This window comes from Echiichthys vipera (assembly GCF_963691815.1).
Source record: "Echiichthys vipera genome assembly, chromosome: 9".
Classification (NCBI taxonomy): Eukaryota; Metazoa; Chordata; class Actinopteri; order Perciformes; family Trachinidae; genus Echiichthys; species Echiichthys vipera.
This window is the reverse complement of record NC_139834.1, coordinates 23,785,880-23,808,712: the sequence shown is the minus strand read 5'-3', so window position 1 is coordinate 23,808,712 and position 22,833 is coordinate 23,785,880. Positions and strand designations below refer to the sequence as shown.

At 41.7% G+C, this 22,833-nt stretch overlaps 1 protein-coding gene across 1 annotated transcript in view; it reads right to left on the bottom strand.

Annotated features, from left to right (window-relative positions):
• Positions 1–22,833, bottom strand: part of bsna (bassoon presynaptic cytomatrix protein a) — a gene marked incomplete at both ends in the record, with an annotated part of 144,735 nt that overhangs the window by 19,914 nt on the left and 101,988 nt on the right. Inside the window, 2 exons of the mRNA XM_083920968.1 lie at positions 4–5,370; positions 9,337–9,795. Coding sequence (XP_083777094.1) covers positions 4–5,370; positions 9,337–9,795 — 5,826 coding nt within the window. The remainder of the gene's footprint in view (positions 1–3; positions 5,371–9,336; positions 9,796–22,833) is intronic.

Below are 22,833 nucleotides of genomic sequence, written 5' to 3'. Positions count from 1 at the left end.
TACCTGTTCCTTGATGTTCTGAAGCTCATTTAACTCTCTCTGCACCAGCATCTGCTCCTTCTCCCTGTGCATCTTCAGTTCTATCCTTTCTCGTTCCAGCTCCTCCTGCAGACGCAGCTGCCGGAGTTTCTCCAACTCCACACGCTCCCTCTCCATCTGCAGAAGCTGCTCCTGCTGCCGATGTAGCCTCTCTGCCTCGGTTTCACCCTCCTTGTGTATTGCACCTGGGGGAGGGAAGGGAGGAAGACCCCCAGGAATGGGTAAGCCACTAGTGGGGACAGAGGGGCCAACTGGAGGTTGGGTGTAGCCATGAGTGTGTGAAAAAGCTGAGGGTGGGTAGGCATGGGCTGCTGGAGGAGGCTGTTGAGCAGATGCTACTTGTTGCTGTTGTTGTTGTTGTTGTTGTTGTTGTTGACTGTTTAGGTGGGTCTGTGACAGGTTTATTGGCTGCTGCTGTGGCTCCATTGGTATGACAACTGTTCCTTGTACTGACGTGACTTCTGCTGATGAGGATGCACCTTTACCAAGGTAAACCGGTTCATCCTGGACTGTTGAACTAGTAGTTGGCATGGGAACAGGGGCTCCTACTGGTGCTGACATTGTTGCAGCACCAGCAGTAGTGGCAGTGGTGGATGTTGTTTGGAGAAGACCTGGTGCTGGGTAACGAAGTGGAGCTTGTCCAGTTAAGGGTATTCTGGGGGTCATTGGTAGTCTACTAAGACTGGAGAGCGGCACAGGTGTCATGTTGGCAGAGGGGTATGGCCTGTAAATCCCCCTCAGTACTGGCCGAAGAACAGAGGCAGGCTGAGTTGTGATGGGAAGTGTAGAAGCAATGGGGGTCTGAATGGTGGAGTAGATCATCCCATCAGAAGACCTTATAGCAGCAGGGTACATAGCTCTCAGACTGGCTTGCCTGGCATTGATAAGGTTGGTGAGTGCTTGACTGTGGGAGACTGGTTTCCCATCTAGTCCAAAGAGGAGGCTTGGTCTTATGCCAAGACTGGCTGCAAGTCTGGAGGCCCCAGGCCCAGTTCCTCTCCCCAAACTACCAAACTGCATCAAGTCTGGGTTGCTTCCATATCGATCTATGGAATTGAGTGCTGCACACATCCGGCTGATCTCCCTAGCAGTTGTAGCACTGTACTGAGCCAAGTTAGCTTCTTGAAAGCTAGCTATGTCGCGGGGAGAGTAGCCATAATCTGAACTGATGTTAGACAAGGAATTATATCTCCTTATAGGTAGCGTTTGGGCTGTTATGTCTCCTCCATGCCGTAAATCTGTATAGGAGCCATACTGCATCCCCATATACCCTCCATAACCCTGTTTCATAGCAGTTAGATCCGTGACAAGTTCTCCTGAGGTCTGGAGGTGTGGTTCTAGTTTAGAATGGTAGGATTGTAGCCCAGCTTCAGCTAAGTTTGTATCAGACAAAGAAGGCTGGAGCCTACCGGGGAAAGGTAATGTGTAGGCCTTACATTCATCAATTGAATATTCATGGTACCCTCCAACTTGTCTTTCTTGGTCAGACTCATAGGTGAGAGGTGGGGCAGATGGAGGCCTTATGCCCTCTTTCTCACCACCAACACAGCTTCCGCCAAATGGAAGTCGGTAAACAACATCACAGCAAGCTGGTTGGTTGTCAGTTTTAATTTGGCCTCCTGTCAGATCCATTGCATCCTGTCCTTCTTCTACCTTCACTAACTGAGTCACTGCCCTGGCCTGTTCTTGCCCTACGTCCATCTGTACTACCATGCTTTGTGCTGATTTACCTCCTGATATCAAACCAGGAGGACTAGGCTTTCCTCTCAGTTCAACGGGACCAGTGCCATACAGCTCAGGGTTAACGACTGGTGATACAGCACTGACCACAGCTGAGGCAGCACTAGTCTGACTGACTAGCAAGTCTTTTTTCAGTAAAGGTGACATCTGGCCAGTAAGACTGTACCTTGCCAAAGCAGATGCCTGTTGCTGATGATGTTGCATCTGATGGTGCTGATGCAACTGTTGTTCAAGGAGCTGTTGTTGCTTCTGCAGCTTCTCTTGCTGTATTTGTAGCTCCCTCTGTTGGATACTGAGGTCTTCTAGTTTGGCATCAATTTTTGGAATTGTTGGGTCAGTTGGAGGTGACATTGGTGGTCTGCTCTGGGAAAGACACACAGCCGAACCCATGCCCTGACCCAAATCCACTCTGTTTTGATGGGGATCACCATAGACTGTTGGCTGTTTTGGCTGGGTCATGAACATTGAAGCAGCCACAGTGACACTCACAGTTGTTGGTGTGGTGATCTCCTGGGTGTTGAGGTTCATAATCAGTGGCTGTACAATAGTTGAATGTCTGCTACCTTCTGATATACCATGGTATTTTCTGCTTTCAGTGGCCAAGGAAGTGAGATCCATTCCCTGGTCAGTCATGATAATAGGAGCTGGTTTGGTAGCTGTCCTGAGGTCCACAACACTTCCACCTTGTATCATATGGCCCTGTTCTACCCTAGAAGTGCCTGGGACTGTAGATATTCGACAGAGGGAGATATTGTCCATTGACATGGACCCTCTGGTGTAGGTGCTGGCTGTGGTGACCATACTTGTTCCCACATTTACTTTCTCCACTCTTTGTGTTCGGTAAAAGCTACGTGTAGGAGACTGTTGGTAAGGTGGTGTGTCTGGAGGGCTGCCACATGGGGAATAATTTTCAAATGTTGATTGTCGGCTAAATCGGGTCGGTGAAGACAAGGGAGAAGTAGCCGTGTTGACTGTCATTGGCCTAGCTGGGCTTGAAGGTGGGGAGTATGGGGCATCCTGGGAAGACTGCTGACGATAGAGCCTTGGGGAAGCTGATCGATGTGATGTTTGGGTTCCCTGAGCAGTCACTGGAGATGTAGGCCCAGAGCCACTTGACTCTGACATTCGCAATGCTGAACTGAAAGTCTGTGTAGAGAACTCAGCTGTATTCCTTCTGGAAGGTGAACGGGTGGGACTCTGTGGTGGTGGTGGTGATGGAGAAAGAGGAGGACTGGTGCTCCTGTAATATGTAGTATACTTGGGCGAACGTGGCTCAATAATTCTCTCATTGGAAGATGTTGCGCTGTCTTGCATTTGGACATCCCTGGTCTCCCCCACCCTTCTGGTGATCACTTCTCTTTGACTGTAGGCCTGGGTAATCTCTGCAATCTTGCTGCATACACTTGAGACTGTAGCTGAAGATGTGGCAGGACTTGCTGAGTGCCGGCCATACATACCAGACTGAGTAGATGTCATAGTGTGACTTGTACTAGTCTGAGAAATAGTTACTGCATCTCTGGCATAAACTCCATAAGCTGCAATAGTGGTGGCAGCCACTGTCGGAGTTATTCCATTCTTTCCTGCTTGGCTTTTGAGCCTGTCTTTGTGTCCATCCTTTGCAGAGAAGTGCTGTGTTACTCGCACATCAGGAATCCGTCCTCCAGTCTCAGCAAATGAGACAGGAGCTGAGATCTGGGTGGGGCTGGTCCCTGGAGTAAGTAGAGCATTGCTTTGCTCTAGTAGTTTAGCAAAGGCTGAGCCTGTGTCTAGAAGCTGTTTGTCTGGGTGGGAGCTCTCAATCTCAATCTCGACTTGCTCATCAGTGGCCTGCTGCATCTTGGTGATGTTCTGAGATGTTTGTCTGATCTCCTCATAAATATCTGTTTCTGTCTCTGCTGCCTCATTTTCATATCTGCCTTGGTCTTGTTCGTATTCATACTCATCATCATAACCTTGTCCATTTACATCCTCCTCATAGTACTGCCCATGTCTTCCATGTTGCTGCTGTTGCTGCTGTTGTTTTTGAAGCATCTCTGCCTTCCTCATCATCTCCTCATAAACCTCCTCAGCACTCTTTAGTGGCTTGGAAGTTGAAGATGGTGCTGTGGTGGTTGTTGTAGTGGATGATTTCTCTATTGGGGAGTAGAGAGACATAAAGGTAGGCAGATTGTATTCACTGCCTGACTTGTAAAGTTTGGACTCGTATCCCTCAGCCTCTGAGTCCAGACTCTGAGGGGAATATTCAGAAGCAGAAGAACGATGGAGCTCTTCCATTTCTGCAGCCTGTCTCAGCTCTTCTGTTGGAGAAGCATCTTCAATAGGTGATAGATTGCTTGGTGGTGTCTTGGACCTCTCTCTGCGGCGCTGAGCCCTCAGCTCTTCCTTATCCCTCTTAGTCTTTCGTGCTGTGCTCCTTATTCTTTGTTGTTCCACCTCCCTCATCTTCTCCTGCTCTCTCAGAAGTTCTTCTTCCTCTCTTAGCTCGTCCTCTTCTGAAGAATCTTCAATGGTGGGAAGGAGAGGGCCATGGGAGCGATGGCGTGCTTTCCTCTGCTGCTTGGCCTCTTCTAGCCTTTGCCTCCGGCTGGGGCTACTGTCGCTGTCCTCCTCCATTGATGATATGGAAGTAGGAGACTGACCTGAGCCATATGAGGATGAAGTGGCTGGCAGAGTGGAGGAGTAGTCACCCCGAGAACGTTCCTCTGGAGATCCTGTCAGACTCTCCATCTCTAGCTCAGGTTCCCGATCAAGGCTCAAGTCATTTTCATTCCCCAGCTCCATGTCTCTGCTGTAGCTATTAGTGTTATTGAGTTCAATGGTTTTGAAGCGTCTTAAGCCTCCTTGTGATGCCATCACGTCTTCCTCACCCTCCTCCACTGAGCCTTTATAAACATCGGTAGAGCTCTTTGTTTCCTCCTCAAAACTGCTGGAGTGATGTTGAAGACGTCTTTTCTCTTTCCCTGAGTCAGAGATGGTGTGTTTATGGTGGTTTTTCTTGGGTTTCTGGTAGCCATATCCTTCATCTTCCTCATCGTCCTCTTCCTCCATCTCTTCCTCATCCTCAATTTCTTCATCAGCACTCATCTCCATTATTTGCCTCCTCATGAACTCCTCATCTGTCATCTCTGTTGGCTCAACCTCTTTTTCCTTCTTTTTCTTCTCCTTTTTCTCTTCCTTCCCTTCCTTCCGTTTACCCTCCCAGTCTCCTCCATCTTCTTCTTCCTCTAGTATATCTTCTAGTTCCTCATCAGAGTCGTAATCATCTGGTGGGATTGACAGGGAGCGTGGACGCTGCTTCCCTCGGTCATCTAAGTCTCTATCTCTGTGCTTCCTTCCCCTTCTTTCCACCTTCTCTTCAGAAAGGCTCTTCTCCAGCAAAGGCCTCATGGAGCTTTCTAACTTAGTGATTTCAGAAGGGCTCGGTGGGGATCCTCTCCCACTGATCCCCCTCTCATTCAGCTTCATCTCCTCTTCTTGGATTAGACCTGTGATTTCACTGTGAGAGCTGGAGATGCCATCAGAGGAGTAGCCGGTGTCACTGAGGCTCTGAGGGCTGCGTGACAAGTCATGGGTGCTGTTGTTTTTTGTATCCTAAAGAGAGAAGAAAGAAAGAAGAATGTATTAGATCAGGGTAAGCTAGAGTTTTTTTTTAATTCAAGTCACAGTTCATCCAAAGAGTGAGAATCTGGTGGTGGTTGAATAATTACATCAGTATGCATACAATTTAAGCCCACATATTTTCTTCAATTGTAGATTGAAGTGAAATATCTCATGATTACCTGTGCAATATTGGACCTAAAATTATCAACTGAAACAAAAACAAGATAGTTCCAAAGTGTTTAATTTCACAATTTGTATGTTATTATTCTGCTTAAACATGCATTGAAACTGCAGTCACTTCAAGAGAAGATAAAGCAATGATCCTGAAAGCTCTCTTGAACTCTACACCAAAATTAACATCTTTATCTATTAAAGATTTTTTCCAAGCTCATTTAAATAGCTTTTACAGAGGTTTGTATGGGGATTTAATAGTTTTTTAATGGCATATGATTAATGTGCATTATCCATTTTTTTGGAACATTAGTTAAGTAATGAAGTGCTGTATATACTTCATATTAAACAAGAATGCATGGAAGCAGTGTTCTTTTTGTTAGGCTTGGAAGTTTGGAGGTCTGTAAAAAAACATTTCTTGCCATATTGTTATACAGCTTGCCTTTAGGGAATACCGCTGAGTAAAAAAGTCTTAGCTTGAAGATAAACAGCACAAAAAGTATATAATAACAGCTGGTTTGATTCTTAAGAACTCTAAAATCCCATTATACAAATGACATTATTATTTGAGAGGAGGTCATATGTGGGCAAAAATTGAATGCTTATAAGTTATCTAAAAGTTACTAAATTGCAGAAAGAATAAAGGAAAAGTGACAGAAATGAATTGAGAAATGATCACGTAGGAGAATACGCTTGAGGTTGTTATTCACTTTCACCAAGGATCTAGAATTAAACATGAAAACACAAAGAAGTTAGATTTAAAAAAATGTGGAAATTTAACATTCTCATTTTCAAAAACTGAATAACCAGATTGCATATAGATCGACCAACAGCCCTTTGCACAAAAAATAAAAAAAATCGCATTACAATGTAGTCAATTACTGTAATAATGTGGTCATTACAATTCAAATATGTAATACAATACAAGAATAAAACCTTATCAAAACATTCAGGGTATGGTCTATTTTTAATAAGAAGTAAATCTCCAATAATATCACAATGTACAGCATAAAGACAAATTACATTATACAGTTATCACAAAGTCTGTACACTTGTTAGATTTGTTAACACTATTTTGAGCCATTGATGGAGAGAGGTGAGTCAATTTGTGTTTTTAGAAGGGGGGAAACTTTTTTTTTTTTAATGATGAGGGACTGTGGAGTTGACATGACTGGAACATAAAAACGACTTAAAACTCATTCATCAATGGCTCGGTCTCAGATGTCTGTTAATAGCATGCTAAATTATATCTCAAAGGGACTAACCTGGTGAATGAAAGGGGGATGGAGGACAGAATACAAAATAGATTTTAAAAAATGAGGGAAATATTTTTTAGAAAACCTCTTAAGGTGGTTTACTTTGAGATTTATGCACTTTAAATTCCTAGCAGCTCTCTGGATGAGGAAGGTCTGCTCTGCCTTTCAAAGGGCCCAAAGCAAACCAATCTTTATAAATATTTCAGCAGAAACAATGGCTGCTGCTGAGTTACAAAAGGTATTATTTTACTCCCTGTGTTTCTCTCTCACTCTCACTCCCTCTCCCTAAGGTAGCTGATGAAGGCTGCTACTTGCAGCCTCTGCATTCTGTGAGGAGGGAATCAATTACATGCTTTCCAAACAGTCATGGACGTCCAACACTACAGGCAAAAGCAATTGATTCAATTACAATTTGAAATAACCAGAATCCACAGAAAATCTTAGGTAGTGTCGTCGACATTGTTATGTGAAACACCAAGTGTTTTGCATTCAAGGTAATCATTATTTTTACTTTTTAGTACAATAAAGGAAAAACTAGGCCACACTGTGATCACCCAACTGAATAGAAATATTCACATTGAAGGGATACTTCAACCATTTTAATGTGTCACAGCAATGCGGGCATTGTATTCAGATTAATGGTGCTTGGCCTGTCTCCGCAGCGAAAGTCTCTGACCAACTGAGATTTGCCGAATTTTGTCAGAACGAGATGACATGAAATTACCGCATACATTTCGCGTCATCATGCTGGAGTGCCCACATTACCATGACACAGACCTGGATTAAAATCAGCGAAATATCTATGAAATATTGGGGGCATTTTTATACAAGAAATGTATGAAAATAAAATGTAGCTTTAAATATAAAAGTAGTCTGATTATGATTACGAGATATGATTATGAAAGCCAGAAATGCTATGAAGAAATATAAAAACATGGGAACTAATATTTTCTGTCCTGTCCAGGGTGTGCCCCGCCTCACACCCAATGTCAGCTGGGATCGGCTCCAGCCCCCGAGACCCCGTTAGGGACAAGTGGTTGAAGATGATGGATGGATGGAACTAATATTTTATTATTTTTAGAGAAAAGGTAATTTTAATAAAACATGGGAAAGTATCTACAGGCAAATAAAATACATCTGAAAATGTGCTTCCTAAATTTGGTTATGTTATTAAATCCCAAACCATCCCACTCTCATGTAAATACATGAAGGTTCTCAGTGCCACTTTAAACCTTGAGGCATTTCACTTGTCAATTTTTAAAATTGGTCGAGTATTTTATGGATCAGAGACCAATTACACAATTGATCACTTTTAAAATTACAATGACATGCAGCAGCTAAAAAAACATGCAGGAAAAGATGTAAAAGGAGATTTGTGTTTAAAATATATACCTTACTAATGAATCAATGACATGAGCAATAAGCTGTTTAGCTGCCTACAGCACAATCATTACTGTGTAATCGTAAATACATCCTTTGTTTTGAGATCAGTACCTACCAGCTCCAAGATGTTCTGCAATCACCTGCCACAATCAATATTCACATTCTTCATCTCTGTATTTTCTACTTTGTTAGTCATAAAGTGCTTTGTGCTGGAAGAAGTATGAAGTGAATCAGCTCATCAGATGCCATTTTGAGTGATGACTGTTTTGGTGGTCAAGCAATTCTCTAAAAACTTCAATGATGTACAAAAAATTTAAGTCCAAACGTAAATGTGATTGTCACAACTTGAGGTCATATTGATTTTTGAAATGTGTGACAATTTTGCAGAAAAAACACGGACTTAGTCTGAAGGTGAAAACAAAATGGCAGTTCAGTCTGATCACCAAGATAACCTAGCATTTATTTCACCAGCGGATATAACGTTCCTGGAATCTTTTCATAATTTAAGATGAATGGACATTTCTGTGTTCAAATGTTAAAATTTGATCACCTTGTAATTTTAGCAGTTTTTTAGCTTGCATTCAACAACTACAACTCCCATGAAGCTTTCACAGTGCCCCACCACAATGAAGCATTTTGGTTAGCATTTTTGAGTTCAATGTGTGCTTTCTCCCTGTTGTGTAGTTCACATACTGTAAGCATGGTCTGGATTGCTGCCCTGTTGTCATATACTTTTTCTTGGATTAAAGGACTGTGGGGTGCTTTGAGGTCCAAATGCGGGCTAAATCCTGTAGATGACACATTCTGGTGCTGAACAAAGGTTTTTATTAAGCACGTGAAGTGTTGTTGAAAAACTGTATGCATGTGAATCATGACCACACTGAAACAGCCATGCATACTCACATAAATGAACCTGCATACATGCTCTTAAATTTAAAAACACAACAGTAGCCATTTTTGGTACACAGGCCTGAATGTTACACTATGGTTTCTGCAGAATATTCACTGAAAATCAGATTATCTATTTGGTGCACTTTTCACAAGCTGTAAAACCATTTTGCTAGGAGTGTCATCTTTTATTCCTTTTCCATAGCGTAACATACAGAGTAGTACAACTGATTAAAGCAATGTTACAAAAAACACTTACATCATAGTGCCTGGACTTCTTGATTTCCTTGATCGGTGTGATCTGCTCCCCTTTCTTCTGGGAGGTTTTGGTGTCTTTGGTAGTTTGGTTCTCAGGCTCGGTTTTGGGCTTCTCCTCTGTGGGTCTTGGATGTTTCAGGGTCTCCGTGGTTGATACTGGTGCCGTAGCTGGTGTGGTGGTCTTGGTGTCTGTAGGTTGTTTTGCAGCAGTGGGCGCAAATGGTCCGCTACCACCAGTTCCTGCCTGCGCTTTCTGCATCAGGGGTTGGGCAGGCCTGGGCCCCTGCTGATTGGTGGGTTTGTGGAGAGGGCTTTGCTGACTGGTTGGTGCCTGGTGACGGGGCGAGCCCATTGGCTGGTGCTTGGGAGACGGATGAGGAACAGGAAGTGGAGGTTCGTCGAGACCACCTCCGGACAACAGCCTCTGGGTCTGACAGTTGAGACATAACCACTCCTTCTTCTAAAACACAGAGAGGACAACAACCAAAACAGTTAGCTAGTCTGTTTTTACAATAGTACTGAAATATTTATTATATTATCACTATAATATAGCCAGTAAAACATATTTAAGGACACACTCCTGGGTTTTATCATAGCTTCCCAAAATACTTTGAACAGGCTTTTAAAAACATTTCAAAGTATCAACACTAACGTTGGAGGAAAGTCCTGGGATTCGCGGTCCTATACTACCTCACCTGCTTTGAATATGTAGAATACACACATATAGCAGTGCATTACTTTTCGTAGTATGTACAAACAGTGCATGACGGAACAATGGGCAGCTCCCAGGTGAATGTGAGTGTGTGTGTGTGTGTTTGTGTGTGTGTGTGTGTGTGTGTGTGTGTGTGTGTGTGTGTGTGTGTGTGTGTGTGTGTGTGTGTGTGTGTGTGTGTGTGTGCGAGACTTAAATGCCATTTAACCCTGTATGTGATGTGTTCTAATTTTAACTTCTCCAGTTTAATAAGATTGGCGGTTCAATGCACTGATTATTACTATTAACGTTGAATATGTTGAACCCACTTGCTGCACACATACACACACACACACAGTCTTATTTCCAGACAGAGCTGTCAGGACTGCAGTAGGCTAAACCAAGCTGATGTACTTGGTGTGCTACTGTAGCGCCCACTGTGGTGTCTCTGGGAAGCACAAACAGTGAATTCAGCAACTCGGTGACAGAAAAAAAAGAGAAATCTCTCGTTATGGTTATCTTGTATGTGTAATAATTAATATTCATAATCTCTACAGTATCTCTCCAGCATACGCCTTTTATTTACCCCCTCTCTCTGTCCAGTGGAGCAACTGGATCCAAGATGGCGCTGTGGGCGACACTTTAACTCAGGGGTGGGCAATTCCGGTCCTAACACAGAGGCCCTCCAGGACCGTAATTGCCCACCCCTGCTTTAACTGCACACTACCTCCTGCCCTACTTGTGTAAATACATATATGTATATACTTTCTATTTTCATGGTTAATAGTTTATTATGCTTAGGTTTATTTTTATGCTTATGTTTATGTCTGTTTCCATGTAAGCACCGTCAAATCAAGGCAAATTCCTTGTAATGCAAATTACTTGGCAATAAACCTGATTCTGATTCTGATTCGGAGCTGATGCTGTTTTGGACTAAAGAGCGGCCATATTACTCATGTAATGAATAATGGTCAGATGGTGCCCTACCCACTGAACACTTATCTCCCATCTCTGTTCTTTTCCACTCACTCATCAAATCCTCTCTACACGAAACAAAACTCACCAAACCTTCTTCCAACTCATCTCCTCTTCTGACTTTATCTTTTCTATCTCCCCCTTAATCTCTCTCTTTCTCTTAACCCTGTTGAGTTTACTCTGTTATTTAGTGTCATACAAAATAATCCACAGTGAACTAAATCAGTTAATTGTATGCATACACAAACCATATCAACACTGCTCTGTATCACTCTGTATTAAGGCCTCATTTTAAATATTTGATGACCCTGTCATTGCCTTTTTCTATTGCCAGCAGAGATTTAATGTGTGTCTGAGTGTTGCTGTCTGTTTGTTTTGAAAAGATGTTGACACATATGCAACAGCTCTAAAGACTTCAGCCTCTCTGAGCTTTTCTCTCTTATTGAAACACAAATCTGGCAGGCATGACCAACTCATCAAAATATGCTGAACAGAGAGAATAAATCAATATAGCTGCAACACAACTCTTAGTTGTTTCTCTCTTAGTCATTGTAATGTTCACTATATAGGGGGAAGTCACTCTCCCTCTGTGTGTGCTATAATCTGAGTTTCTCTGTTTGTTTGTTTTGACAGCCGGTCCAGCCGCATGTGTATGTGAGTGCATGCAACTGTCTTATCAGTATCAGTATAAGTATCAGTATCAGTATCAGTATAAATATCAGGGCCATCCCAAAACATCGTATTTGACGAGTTGGGGAAAGGTTGTTGAGAACTGTGTTGCGGTAAGTTTTTCTACAGTATTTTAAGTACAGCCGCTTTAAAGCTGTTGAAAAGAGAGGGAAGAAGAGGGAAATGTAAGTGAGGAAGGACAAGTACATGTGTGGTGAAATTGTCAGACAAATTCAAGGAACAGACAGAACACCAAATTACCAATTGGCTTCATGACTTTGGTGTAATCCACGTCATTCCCTGCCTCCTGCATGCTCTTATTTAAGTATAAGAGTATAAGACATTTAAGACATTTATTTTGTGTCGTAATGTAGATCATTAAAATACTGCACAAAAATAGATATTCAAATATAATTCCAAACTACGTGTCTAGAGGAAATATTTAAAAATCATTTTTAGCCGATTTTGACAGTCGTAGTGTGGCAGTGTGCAGTGCTCATTCAACCACTTAGCCTACAAAGCACAATAAGGCCTCCCCTCATCATAGATCACAAATGGAAGTGAAAAAAGATGCAACCTCTACTTTAACTACCACACAATACTTTGTGTGCGTCTTAGTGTGTGTGTGTGAGTGTGTGTGTGTGTGTGTGTGTGTGTGTGTGTGTGTGTGTGTGTGTGTGTGTGTGTGTGTGTGTGTGTGTGTGTGTGTGTGTGTGTGTGTGTGTGTGCGCGTGTGTGCGTGCATGTGTACATCCCCTAAAGCAGCACAGTGTACAGTATTAGCCTCTGAGATTGTTGAATCATTTTAGACCTTGGACTCATTCCTCCCTTTCCCAGAGCAAGTACATTTAGTCCTACAGATCACATCAAGAGAGTGTGTGTGTGTGTGTGTGTGTGTGTGTGTGTGTGTGTGTGTGTGTGTGTTTTGTCCCACAAAATAGCCCATCGCTGCACCACTTAACCTAGATGGCACAAACAGTCTGGCCTTTTCTCCTCCTGTCAATAACGTCCACTAAAATGCTCCTTATTCGTCCTCATTCTGCATTTAAACTCTCTCTCTCTTTGTGTGTCTGTCTTTTAAAAAAGTATTGCATTATATTATTCTGTATTGTATTTTTTGTCATCTTTATTACGTCTTACTTTTTCTGTCATCTCTTTTTCCAAAAGCATGGACCCCCATTTATTTAATCACATTACAATTGCACAGTGTATCTCTTCCACCAGTGGATTTGATTTATGACAAATCTGTGTTCAAAACACATTTTACCCCTCGGCCAAAGGGAGGCCGCCTGATTACTTGTCAATGAAGGAGACATATTTGTTGTATTTGGCCCTAGGGGGAAACTACATCCACTGCAAGGAATATTAGTGGTATTGTTGTGTTTCCCCTCCCTCTGTTTTTACTTCTCTTTATAAACTACTACTACTACTATAACATGTGTACAGTATGTAGATGTGTTGACACCTATGATTGATCCCTAAAAAAATGGGAGGAATGGAATAATGTTCAATGCAATGAACGTGCGTTTTATTATTGTATAAGTGATTTTGCATACACTTACTTTATTGGAAAAATGTACTATTAGTATAGTGTTTTTTGTCATATCTCCAAGCCTTAGTTACACATATCACAAATATAATTCAATATTAAATACGATTAGACTCCATAGCTATCATACTTTACATGGCACTCCAAAGTGTCTCTGCCTCGCTCAGTTACAGTCTGACTCACTCTCATCCTTTTTTCTTTGTGTTTAACTTTTCACACATTTGCACCTGTAGTTTCTCTCTTTTCTCTCTTCACTACATGACCATTAAACTGCTATCTTCACCCTTCCTCTAAGCTCTTACCCTCCCTCTCTTCTCTCTCCCTGTCACCCTCCGTTTCTTTTCTCTCCCACCAACAGAGCGAGGGCTATTTTTACCCAGAATGCCATTGTTCTGCTCGAGCGCACTCTTCCCTAGCACTGGCTGCTGCTTTAGGCTGCACTTACACAAGCACACACACACACACACACACACACACACACACACACACACACACACACACACACACACACACACACGCACACACACACACATCAATGCAAAATGGAGGAGGCCTGTGTAGCTGAAGGCTTACCAGAAGGAGAGAGAGATGACAAGCAGAAGTAGGAAGAGGAGTAGGAGAGGGGAGAAGAGGAGCCCCATTGGACGGAGGAGAGGAGAAATGGGGAAGTGAGTGAAACCTCACGTGCACATAAGTGCGTGTGCCCACACACACACACACACACACACACACACACACACACACACATACACACACACACACACACACACACACACACACACACACACACACACACACAGGAATTCAGCTAAGCTTCTCATAAGGTGGCTTTCTGCTGAGTCTGATGTAACTGGCTTGAGTGGGGGCAAAGCAGAAAGGAGACGGACAAAGATGATGTTGAAGATGATTTTGTATATATACAAAAATACATTTTGTCAAATGTATGTTTTGGAGGAAATGTAACTGCTGCCTGTATTATGTCCACTGACCCTGGTTTTCTAGTTCTTCTGGCACAGAAAAAACATGGTGGTTGGGGTGAAGCCAAGTGTCTAAAAAATGAAGCAAATTCGGAAATGTTAAAAAACTGCAGTTAATCAAGTTTCCACTTGAGGCTGGCTCCAGAAAAGAGTCAATCCCCTGAAACCCCAAAGGTAGAATGTTTACATCCTGGTGCAAAAAATGGTTTTGCTGTCTATAGATCATTTCCCCCTAAATTAAACTTTACTGGGAGTTTTTATTTATTTATAAAACTCATGCATAGTTAAGGAAATTGGCGGCTTTTAGTGATGGTTGGGTTCTGTCTTTCAGAAACCAGGCTTTAGTCGGATCCGCCTCAACTCCAACCACGCTCCTCTTCGCCTGTTTTGAAGAAGCCGCGAGCACGCCAGGCACTGCCAAGATGGTGATGGCCAGAGCCACCCACAGTGGGCTTCACAATGACTCTAACAAAACCTATGGGTGACGTCACGGAGACTGCGTCCATGTTTTATACTATCTATAGGTGGACCGACTTAAAGGGGAATTTCTGTATTTTTTAAGAAATTGAGTTTTGGTTATGGTGCTCACAGCATTGGAAAATTGACCACTTTCTACTAAAGACATACTGTAGTCCCTTTAAAAAACAAATATTTCAAAATCAGTGCGGTGATAGTTTATTGAAGTAAAGCAGCATGAAAACCCTTCAATTTAAAGGTAAAATTCCAAATATCACCACGACTACACTTACGTACAACAAGCCACGGCTACACAAACTGCTTCTCCAAATGACAAACACGAGTCGTCTTCATGGCCACAACAACCTCACAGTAAATGAGGTAAACTTTCTTCCAGCAATACTCCTTAACCCCTGGGCCAAATACTCCCAATGCAGACCGATTATGATTGATGACAAAACGTAGCTACAGTTTCTGCTGGGCTGGGCACTTGGTCTCAAAATAAAGCAGACTGCCAAAGTACTCTACAGCAGAGCACACACATGAAAGAACGTGTAATGATACTGGAGTGTCCTGAATGCAGCAACACCGTTTCCTATAACAGCCTGTAATGGAGAAATATATAAATCACAGTATCCTGCATAGAAAAGAAAGATCAAGTATATCATATTTTAAATTTCCTAAAGAATAAAATTCTACCAATCAAATACTGAGCATTTTTAATGCACATTTCCTTTGGTATGGCTGCTTATAGTTTCCTGACTGTCTTATTATTTTCACACCAACAGACTTGAACCCAAACGACACCCTGTCAGTTTTGGGTCAGGTTTCACTGCTTGGTGCACAGGTTGCATCAGTCACCGTACGTGAGGAGACTAACTTTTATATGACAACAAAGAATAGATTTCATAGGAGCTCTCCCGCACAAACTCTTTTTCCTCCTGCTTTTGTTCACTGTCTCCATCTTAATTCCTCGCTCTTGAGCTTTGCCTCCTCTTTACACTTCTGCTTCCTCTCTCTACTCTTGTGCTTTGAGACAGCCTGCATTTGACATTTTCAGCCGCTTTCTCTTTCGACTCTTTTCTATTTATCTTCAGCTCATCCTTCGCTCCCTCTCTGCTGTCCATCATTAATGCTGTTTTGTTGGCAGTAATGCACCAAATTAGATGTAAGAAAATAGACGAAAGGGTGAAAGAGAAGATAATTATCAATTATTAACAATTATTATAATAATATTATTATTATCATCATCTATGCAGTGAGTGGTGGAAAGTAACTATGCACATTTACTGAAGTCCTGTCTTCTACACACAGTTAATTATTGTGTAATTTATCTGACAGCTATAGATACTACACACTTTTCAGATTAAGAATTGACTTAATAAGATATGATAAGACTATAAAATACAATGAATTATTAAATATCAAACCAGTTGCTCCCACCCTCTTTGTCTTGTGATTCCTAACAAAAAGACAGTGCTCGTTTTGGCCCCTTGTCAAATTTCAGATCTCTATCTTGCCTCTAAAGTTATTAGGTGGTTTCATAACTGTAAAATAACAGTTCAAGGACCAAAGAGATAAGACGTCTTCTTTCCTCCTTCTCTCATTTATCATCTCTCAACCCCTCAGATTTATCTTGTGAGCCTTTGGACGAGGCCAGACTCCTGGAAAAGTAGATGCCATCTCAACAAGCTACAGCTGCTAAATGTTACACACACACACACACACACACACACACACACACACACACACACACACACACACACACACACACACACACACACACACACACACACACACACACACACACACACACAACACAGTATACACTCAATGTAGACCCACACAGCACACATACTGAGAACACACCAGGGATCTACTGGAAGAAAGAACATGTGACTTTGTGAGATGAAAAGATACTTATTCTATTTAGAAGCAAGCAAGCAAACACACACACACACACACACACACACACACACACACACACACACACACACACACACACACACACACAGTTAGGGCTTAATGTGGATTTTATCCAACGCACCTTTTAAACTGTAAGAAGGAATAGAGGTAGAGATAGAGAGAATACAGGAAGGAGGCAGTAGAAGCAGCAAATAAACTAGGAGAATCATTTAGAGGAAAGCAACAAGAGCCAAGGAGGAAGTGGAGGAGAGGAGAGGATAAAAAAGAGAAATTGAGCTTGAGGAGGAGGGGAAGGAGAGGAAGTATAGAGAAGGAGGAGGAGGAGGAGGAGAAAAGCTAAGGGAGGAAAGATAGGAGGAGGAATTATAGAAAACCAGTGAAGGAGAGAATAAGCAAGAGATAAATTAGAAGAGCTGAGGAAGAACAAGATGCAGAAGAAATGGGGGAAAAATTACATGTAGAGGAGGAGAAATTAAAGAGGAGTAAAAAGAGAGTAGAGAGTATGGAAGGAGAGAGAAGAGGACTGACACAACAATCTGGTTATACAACCAAAGCAGGTTTATTTCCATTTCACAGACATTTTCAAAATCTCCTCTTCTCATCTGATCACCACAATGGAGCCTCTTTAATTACGTAACCTTGTTGTGAGAGTTAAGAGGAGTGGGCACAAGGCAGTGTGTGTGTTGTTTGAGTTAATGCGTGCACATTATGTTTTATTTCCCACACCGTCACATCTTTCGCTTCCTACCCAGCAGTTCTTGACAGAGCCAGTATAGAACCCAGATGAGGTTGATCTGCCCCCTTGTTTTTCCTGCTGATAGTACATGTAGGAGGGTGTCATTAGCATATTTTGTGAATTTATAGTGGCTATGATGCTGAATTCTGACATTTGCCAAAACTACCACTGTATAATCGGATTTCAGTTCAACCGTTCAAAGAGGCACTTAAAGTCTGCGTCATGTTCCATCACATGTCATGAACAGCTCTAACAAAGAAGCAGCAAACATGAATTAGTGGCTAAGCATTTTTACAAGCAGGCTGAAAGGTGGATAACCAAACATGAGCCAGGTTTTTAACTCTTACTTCAATTACAAAAAGGTATCCTTATATCCTTACTGATAATCTGGACGTTTGGGACATGATTTGGGAGGAACCTTGAGAATTAATTTATACTGTATTATTTAACTACTAGGTACCTTTTCTATAACTATTACAGGAGACACTTTGACCATAAAACTGAGCAAAATAATCTGTATTTTATAGATAGTGATGAATTTTGCATCACTTAAAGGTGACATATTATGTAAAAAGCACTTCCTCGTGGCTTTTAAATATAATTAAGACCCCCAACGTGTGAGAAAAGAAAAGACCACCCTCTCTCTTTTACTCCTGTTTCATCCTTGATGTCATACCTGACATGGACCACCTCCACTTTATCCAGTTAGATTTTTTTTTTTTTAGTTTTATTTATTTATTTATTTAAAGTCAGGGTTTCTTTCTATATATAAATAAAGATTGAATAAAAAAAGGTTGGTTTCTTTTTTTCGTTTTGTTTTTTACAGAAATGTCCCAACAACAACAACAACTGGAAACTATTTCTCAACAAGGGTCAGTCCACAACTGAAGCTCACGAGGGGTCGATACTGGCTGTCTTTGACCTATTTTTATGCCAGCTGAAGTTAACGCTAGCATGTTGTGAGGCTAATGCGGCCAGGTCTGACTGTAGGCCCACAGGCTGGAGAGATATTGGAGTATGTTATACAGAAAGAGACTGTGTGAATGTTCAGCCTCATTTGAAAACAATGACCGCAGTATGTTGAAGGTGGCTAGCTGTTTTTTTTTCATGGTGGCTTTTATTCAAGTTGTACTGCTGATCCGATACCAGTGTTTAATTGTTGGGCTGTGTGCCTTAATGTGTGGAATTTCCTTATTTTAACATGATCTTACCCCTTAACCGAGTAGTTTTCATCACTAAACCTAACCAAACTTTAACCATATAGGACCCAATTCAGAAGAGGATCGTATGAATCATTTTTGTTTAGTGGATTTGTAAAGATTAACTGATAGCGGCATCAGGTCAGAAGACACTAGGGCACTAGATCTCTTTTATTAGAGAAAGTAAAAGAGAAATAAATAAAACTAAGAAAGAGTAACTGGAAGAAGAATAAACACTTAGCTAATTGAATTTCCCTTTGATTTATTTATTCACTGGACATTCTCCTCTACTTTTGGCCCTTGATCAGCTCCGATGCAGTGGATAGAGGCAAAGTGCTTTGCTCAACACCATTTTGACATTGACTTTTGAAGGAGAATTGTCCCGAGTCAGACCGGGGATTTGAACCAGCGACTTGACTGTGACACGCTGGCTTAGAGGCTGAAGCCTTTGTGGTCCAGAGACGGAAACTGACCAAAGGCGAGTTTGACCCATAAATCTGTCACGAGAGCTCATTTTAACAAGATTGCTGTCTCATTGGGTTTTAGTGACACATACATAAAGAAAAACACACACAAACAGACACACATGCACAGAAAATAAACACCATCCCTACAATAGTTTGTGAATGCATCTGTGTGTAATTTGTGTGTAATGTTTGTGTGTGTGTGTGTGTGTGTGTGTGTGTGTGTGTGTGTGTGTGTGTGTGTGTGTGTGTGTGTGTGTGTGTGTGTGTGTGTGTGTGTGTGTGTGTGTGTGTGTGTGTGTGTGTGTGTGTGTGTGCATGTGTGTGTATGGGCTACAAGGATCGGAGGATTTTTTTACTCCTGCAGTAATAGGATGGCAGCTAGCCAGCAGCAAAACAGGACAGAGCTACAGAGGGCCTGGCTACCTTAGCGCTGTGTCAACAGGGAACATGAAGGCCAACAAGTCAATTAACTTCAACTACTGCTTTACATATGGCTTCGCCACCGAAACAAACAAACAACTTAAAACCGATTTATCATATTGTGCATAACATTTGTCCTACATACCTTTAAAACCGACTGTTCATTGTTTTTTGTATTAGCAATAAATTAAGTTACTATGTTTAATGTCAAAGGGAATCATCCCCAAGGTTTATTTTAGTTTCTTTAAGCTCATTGCTTTGGTTTTGCAAAAGAAATACTGTGCAGTGTTCAACTGTTTTCAACAAACCAGCTCTGTAATAGTGTGGATAAAGTTAGTGACTAGCTGGCACATTTAGCAGAGCCAGATATTTTTCTCAGGTGGAGAGAAACTTTGTTTGAATGTTAATGATGTTGCTCTGTGTGGGCAGCTGCTTGCGTACATGTTAGCGATAACAACATCCAGAGAGAGAGTGTTTGCAGAAATATGCCCTGGAGCTGCATCATAAAATATATAAGGCTACCAAGTGTGTGTTCTCTCTTTCTTTCTTTTCATCCAATAGGCTGAACTTGAAGCTTTTGGTTACTATACCCAAACATTGCGTGACTTCATTTTTTTGCTGCTGAATAACTTTTTTTTAAATTGCTGTGCTATATGAAAAGTGTGCTTAAGTTTAGAAACATGCTCTCTGTTAGTAATGTGACTTTAGCAACATTTCCAAAACCGCAGTGCTATTCTTAGACATGTTAAAATCTTAAAGATACAAGATTTTTTTTTTATCCACAGAAGTTGAAGTTCTTGCCTCTCTGTGTATACCCAGATATGATCCTCATGGGAGGGGAGGACGTGGGGGGGCTGCTGGGTATTATTAGGATTTAATTGATCTGGCCTTGGTTTTAGTATGAGGGAGACTGCAGCCTTTGAAGTGTTGAAGTGTGTACTTTGAAGTGCAGGAGGCCGTCCTCATTTGGACAGGAGCATTATGGGTAAAGAAGATTGCTTGCTCATCCCGCAGGGCGAAGAAAGAGACATGATCAGACAGATGCTCGAAAGGAAGTTGGAGGAAAATTTAGCCGAGAGCTTAGAGCAAGGAAAGGAGAGGGGAAAGTCTTCCAATGTGAGAGTGAGATAGAAGGGGAGGGCCGAGGAGGCTGAGAAATGGAAAATAAGTAGAGGTGGGGGTGGACATGAGAGAAGATGGAGTGTTGCAGGGAGAGAAAAACATGGAAAACAGAGGGAGAGAGATTGCAGTGAACTAAATGAGAGGGTGTTGAGGGTGAAATGAGAGGGAGAGAAAAATAACAACCTCTCTCAGCTCTGGTTTCCTCCTCCTTACTCCAGTGCACTATATGAATCAATACAGGCACAATACGAACTTTACGGACAACAGTAATGTGTTTTATAGACTGAAATGTAATTTACTTATAAGTGAGATTTTGGTGAAATAAAATTGATGAATGGAACGGAATTGATGTTGTGATGGAAACAAATTCAAATTAAGCGCTAGAATGAAGGGCGCCATCGTGCGTTAAACATTGGGGTGGTCTTTTTTAACATGTAAATATCAACACTTGTGCTCTCTTTTACACTTAAGTCCTATACAGAAGGCTGCTCCTGGTGACTTTCTTAAAGCAGTTGCTGAAGGCAGCAGGTGTCTATGTTCTCTCTGCAGTCTCTAACTATAGTGATGTCAAGCCACAATTGCATGCCACAATTACGCGCGGCAGATTGTGCAAACCACAGAGCCCCCTGTGCGTATGTGCACATCTAATGTGTTGCAATTTCTTTTTGTAGTTTATTCTGCAAACAGGCCTGTTGCAGATCTTGCATCTGTGATTAAAGGGGTGAATGGAAACGCTAGCCATGATGATCACAGCATCTAATGCACCCACTATAGGCTCATAGAATAATACTGGAATAATATAACTGCTTGGTTTGACTTCCTTTGCATCAGGATTGCCAGGGAATTGCCCCCAATGCAGCTGTTTGAATCACAACCCAAATACCTTTCTAAAAAAACACCAGTTCAAGTTTCCATGGCTGTTTTACTGTTCTACTTACTACATATTTTCCCCCCTCTTTTAATCTGAGGTTTTGTGCCGGTTTCAGCGGCTGTTGAATTGCGTGTCAATGTCCATCAAATGCTTGTAGGAAGGCAAAGAAGAAACTAGGGTAGTAAAAGGAGGGCAGAGGGAGTAATGCTCAAAACAGGATTGAAGGAAAGAGCAACATCTGAGGACTTAGGAGGAGACGTGTAAAATGGAGGACAGAACAGAAAAGGAGAATAGAATGAGAGGAAAAGGCAAAATGTCAGAGTGAAAAAGGCAAAGGATAAGGATATTAGCCAATTAGAAAGAGCAATGAGAGGAGCATGAGGGGAGGGAGAAGAACAGAGAGGCGGATTCCAAAAATGTACAGTGAATTAGTTCTGCCTCATGAAACTGGCAGCTCTGGCTGAGAAATGCTTTGGGGCCAGGATTTCTGTGCATGTGTGTGTGTGTGTGTGTGTGTGTGTGTGTGTGTGTGTGTGCGTGTGTGTGTGTGTGTATTTGCGTGTGAATAAGTGTTTGCTGGTGTGTATGTTGTGTTTGTATGGGTGCGTGGATGTACTCTGTGTGTGTGGATGTTTGTGTGTGTGTGTCATTGTGTGCAAAGAGCATCACTGCTTCCCCAGAACAGAACTGAGGCCGTGTTGACATTTAGACAAAAACTCAAGCGTCGTCGTTTAAAAGAGCAACTGTGAGAATGAAGCTCACGGAGAGCTGACAGGGTCAGACATGACTGCTCCTGAGTATAAAACAGAAAGGGAAAAAAAAAACCATAAACTGCATCTGTCATATCATTACACGCCATTTAACCTTCAACTAATTTCTAGAAGCTACTCAAAGATTTTTAATGGAAAAACACATTATTTTATGAGCGAATTATTGGCCCTAATCAGAAACTTGACCGTGTGGACTGTGATTCAGAATAAATTAAAGTTCCAGATTCTCAATAAAAAGTGAACGCAGCATAACCATTGGTGACGATTCCTGGCCGGAAGGCCAACCGCTGTTAGCAACGTCACTAACATGGCGGCTTTATTTATTATTATATAGCGAGGGAATGTCACCACAGATGCACAGATTGTAATACTCAGCAATGTTTAACTCACTCTTTGATAGATAGTAACCTAAAAGACAATTAAATAGATGAACATTTTACGGATTCAACTTTATTTAATAGAGTTTTCTCCTATTGAGCAGTGAGTTATTGCATAAGACACATAGGAAAGACACATAAAGAGGGAAAATGCCCTGTTTACTGAAGCATACTAGTTGTTAATATAAACAGAATTGGCATAAACATGATTTAAAGCATGTTCATATACTCATACAATATATTAAACAATTATTCTATTGTATCCCATCTTTAGCTGCAGTAATTGCGGTATC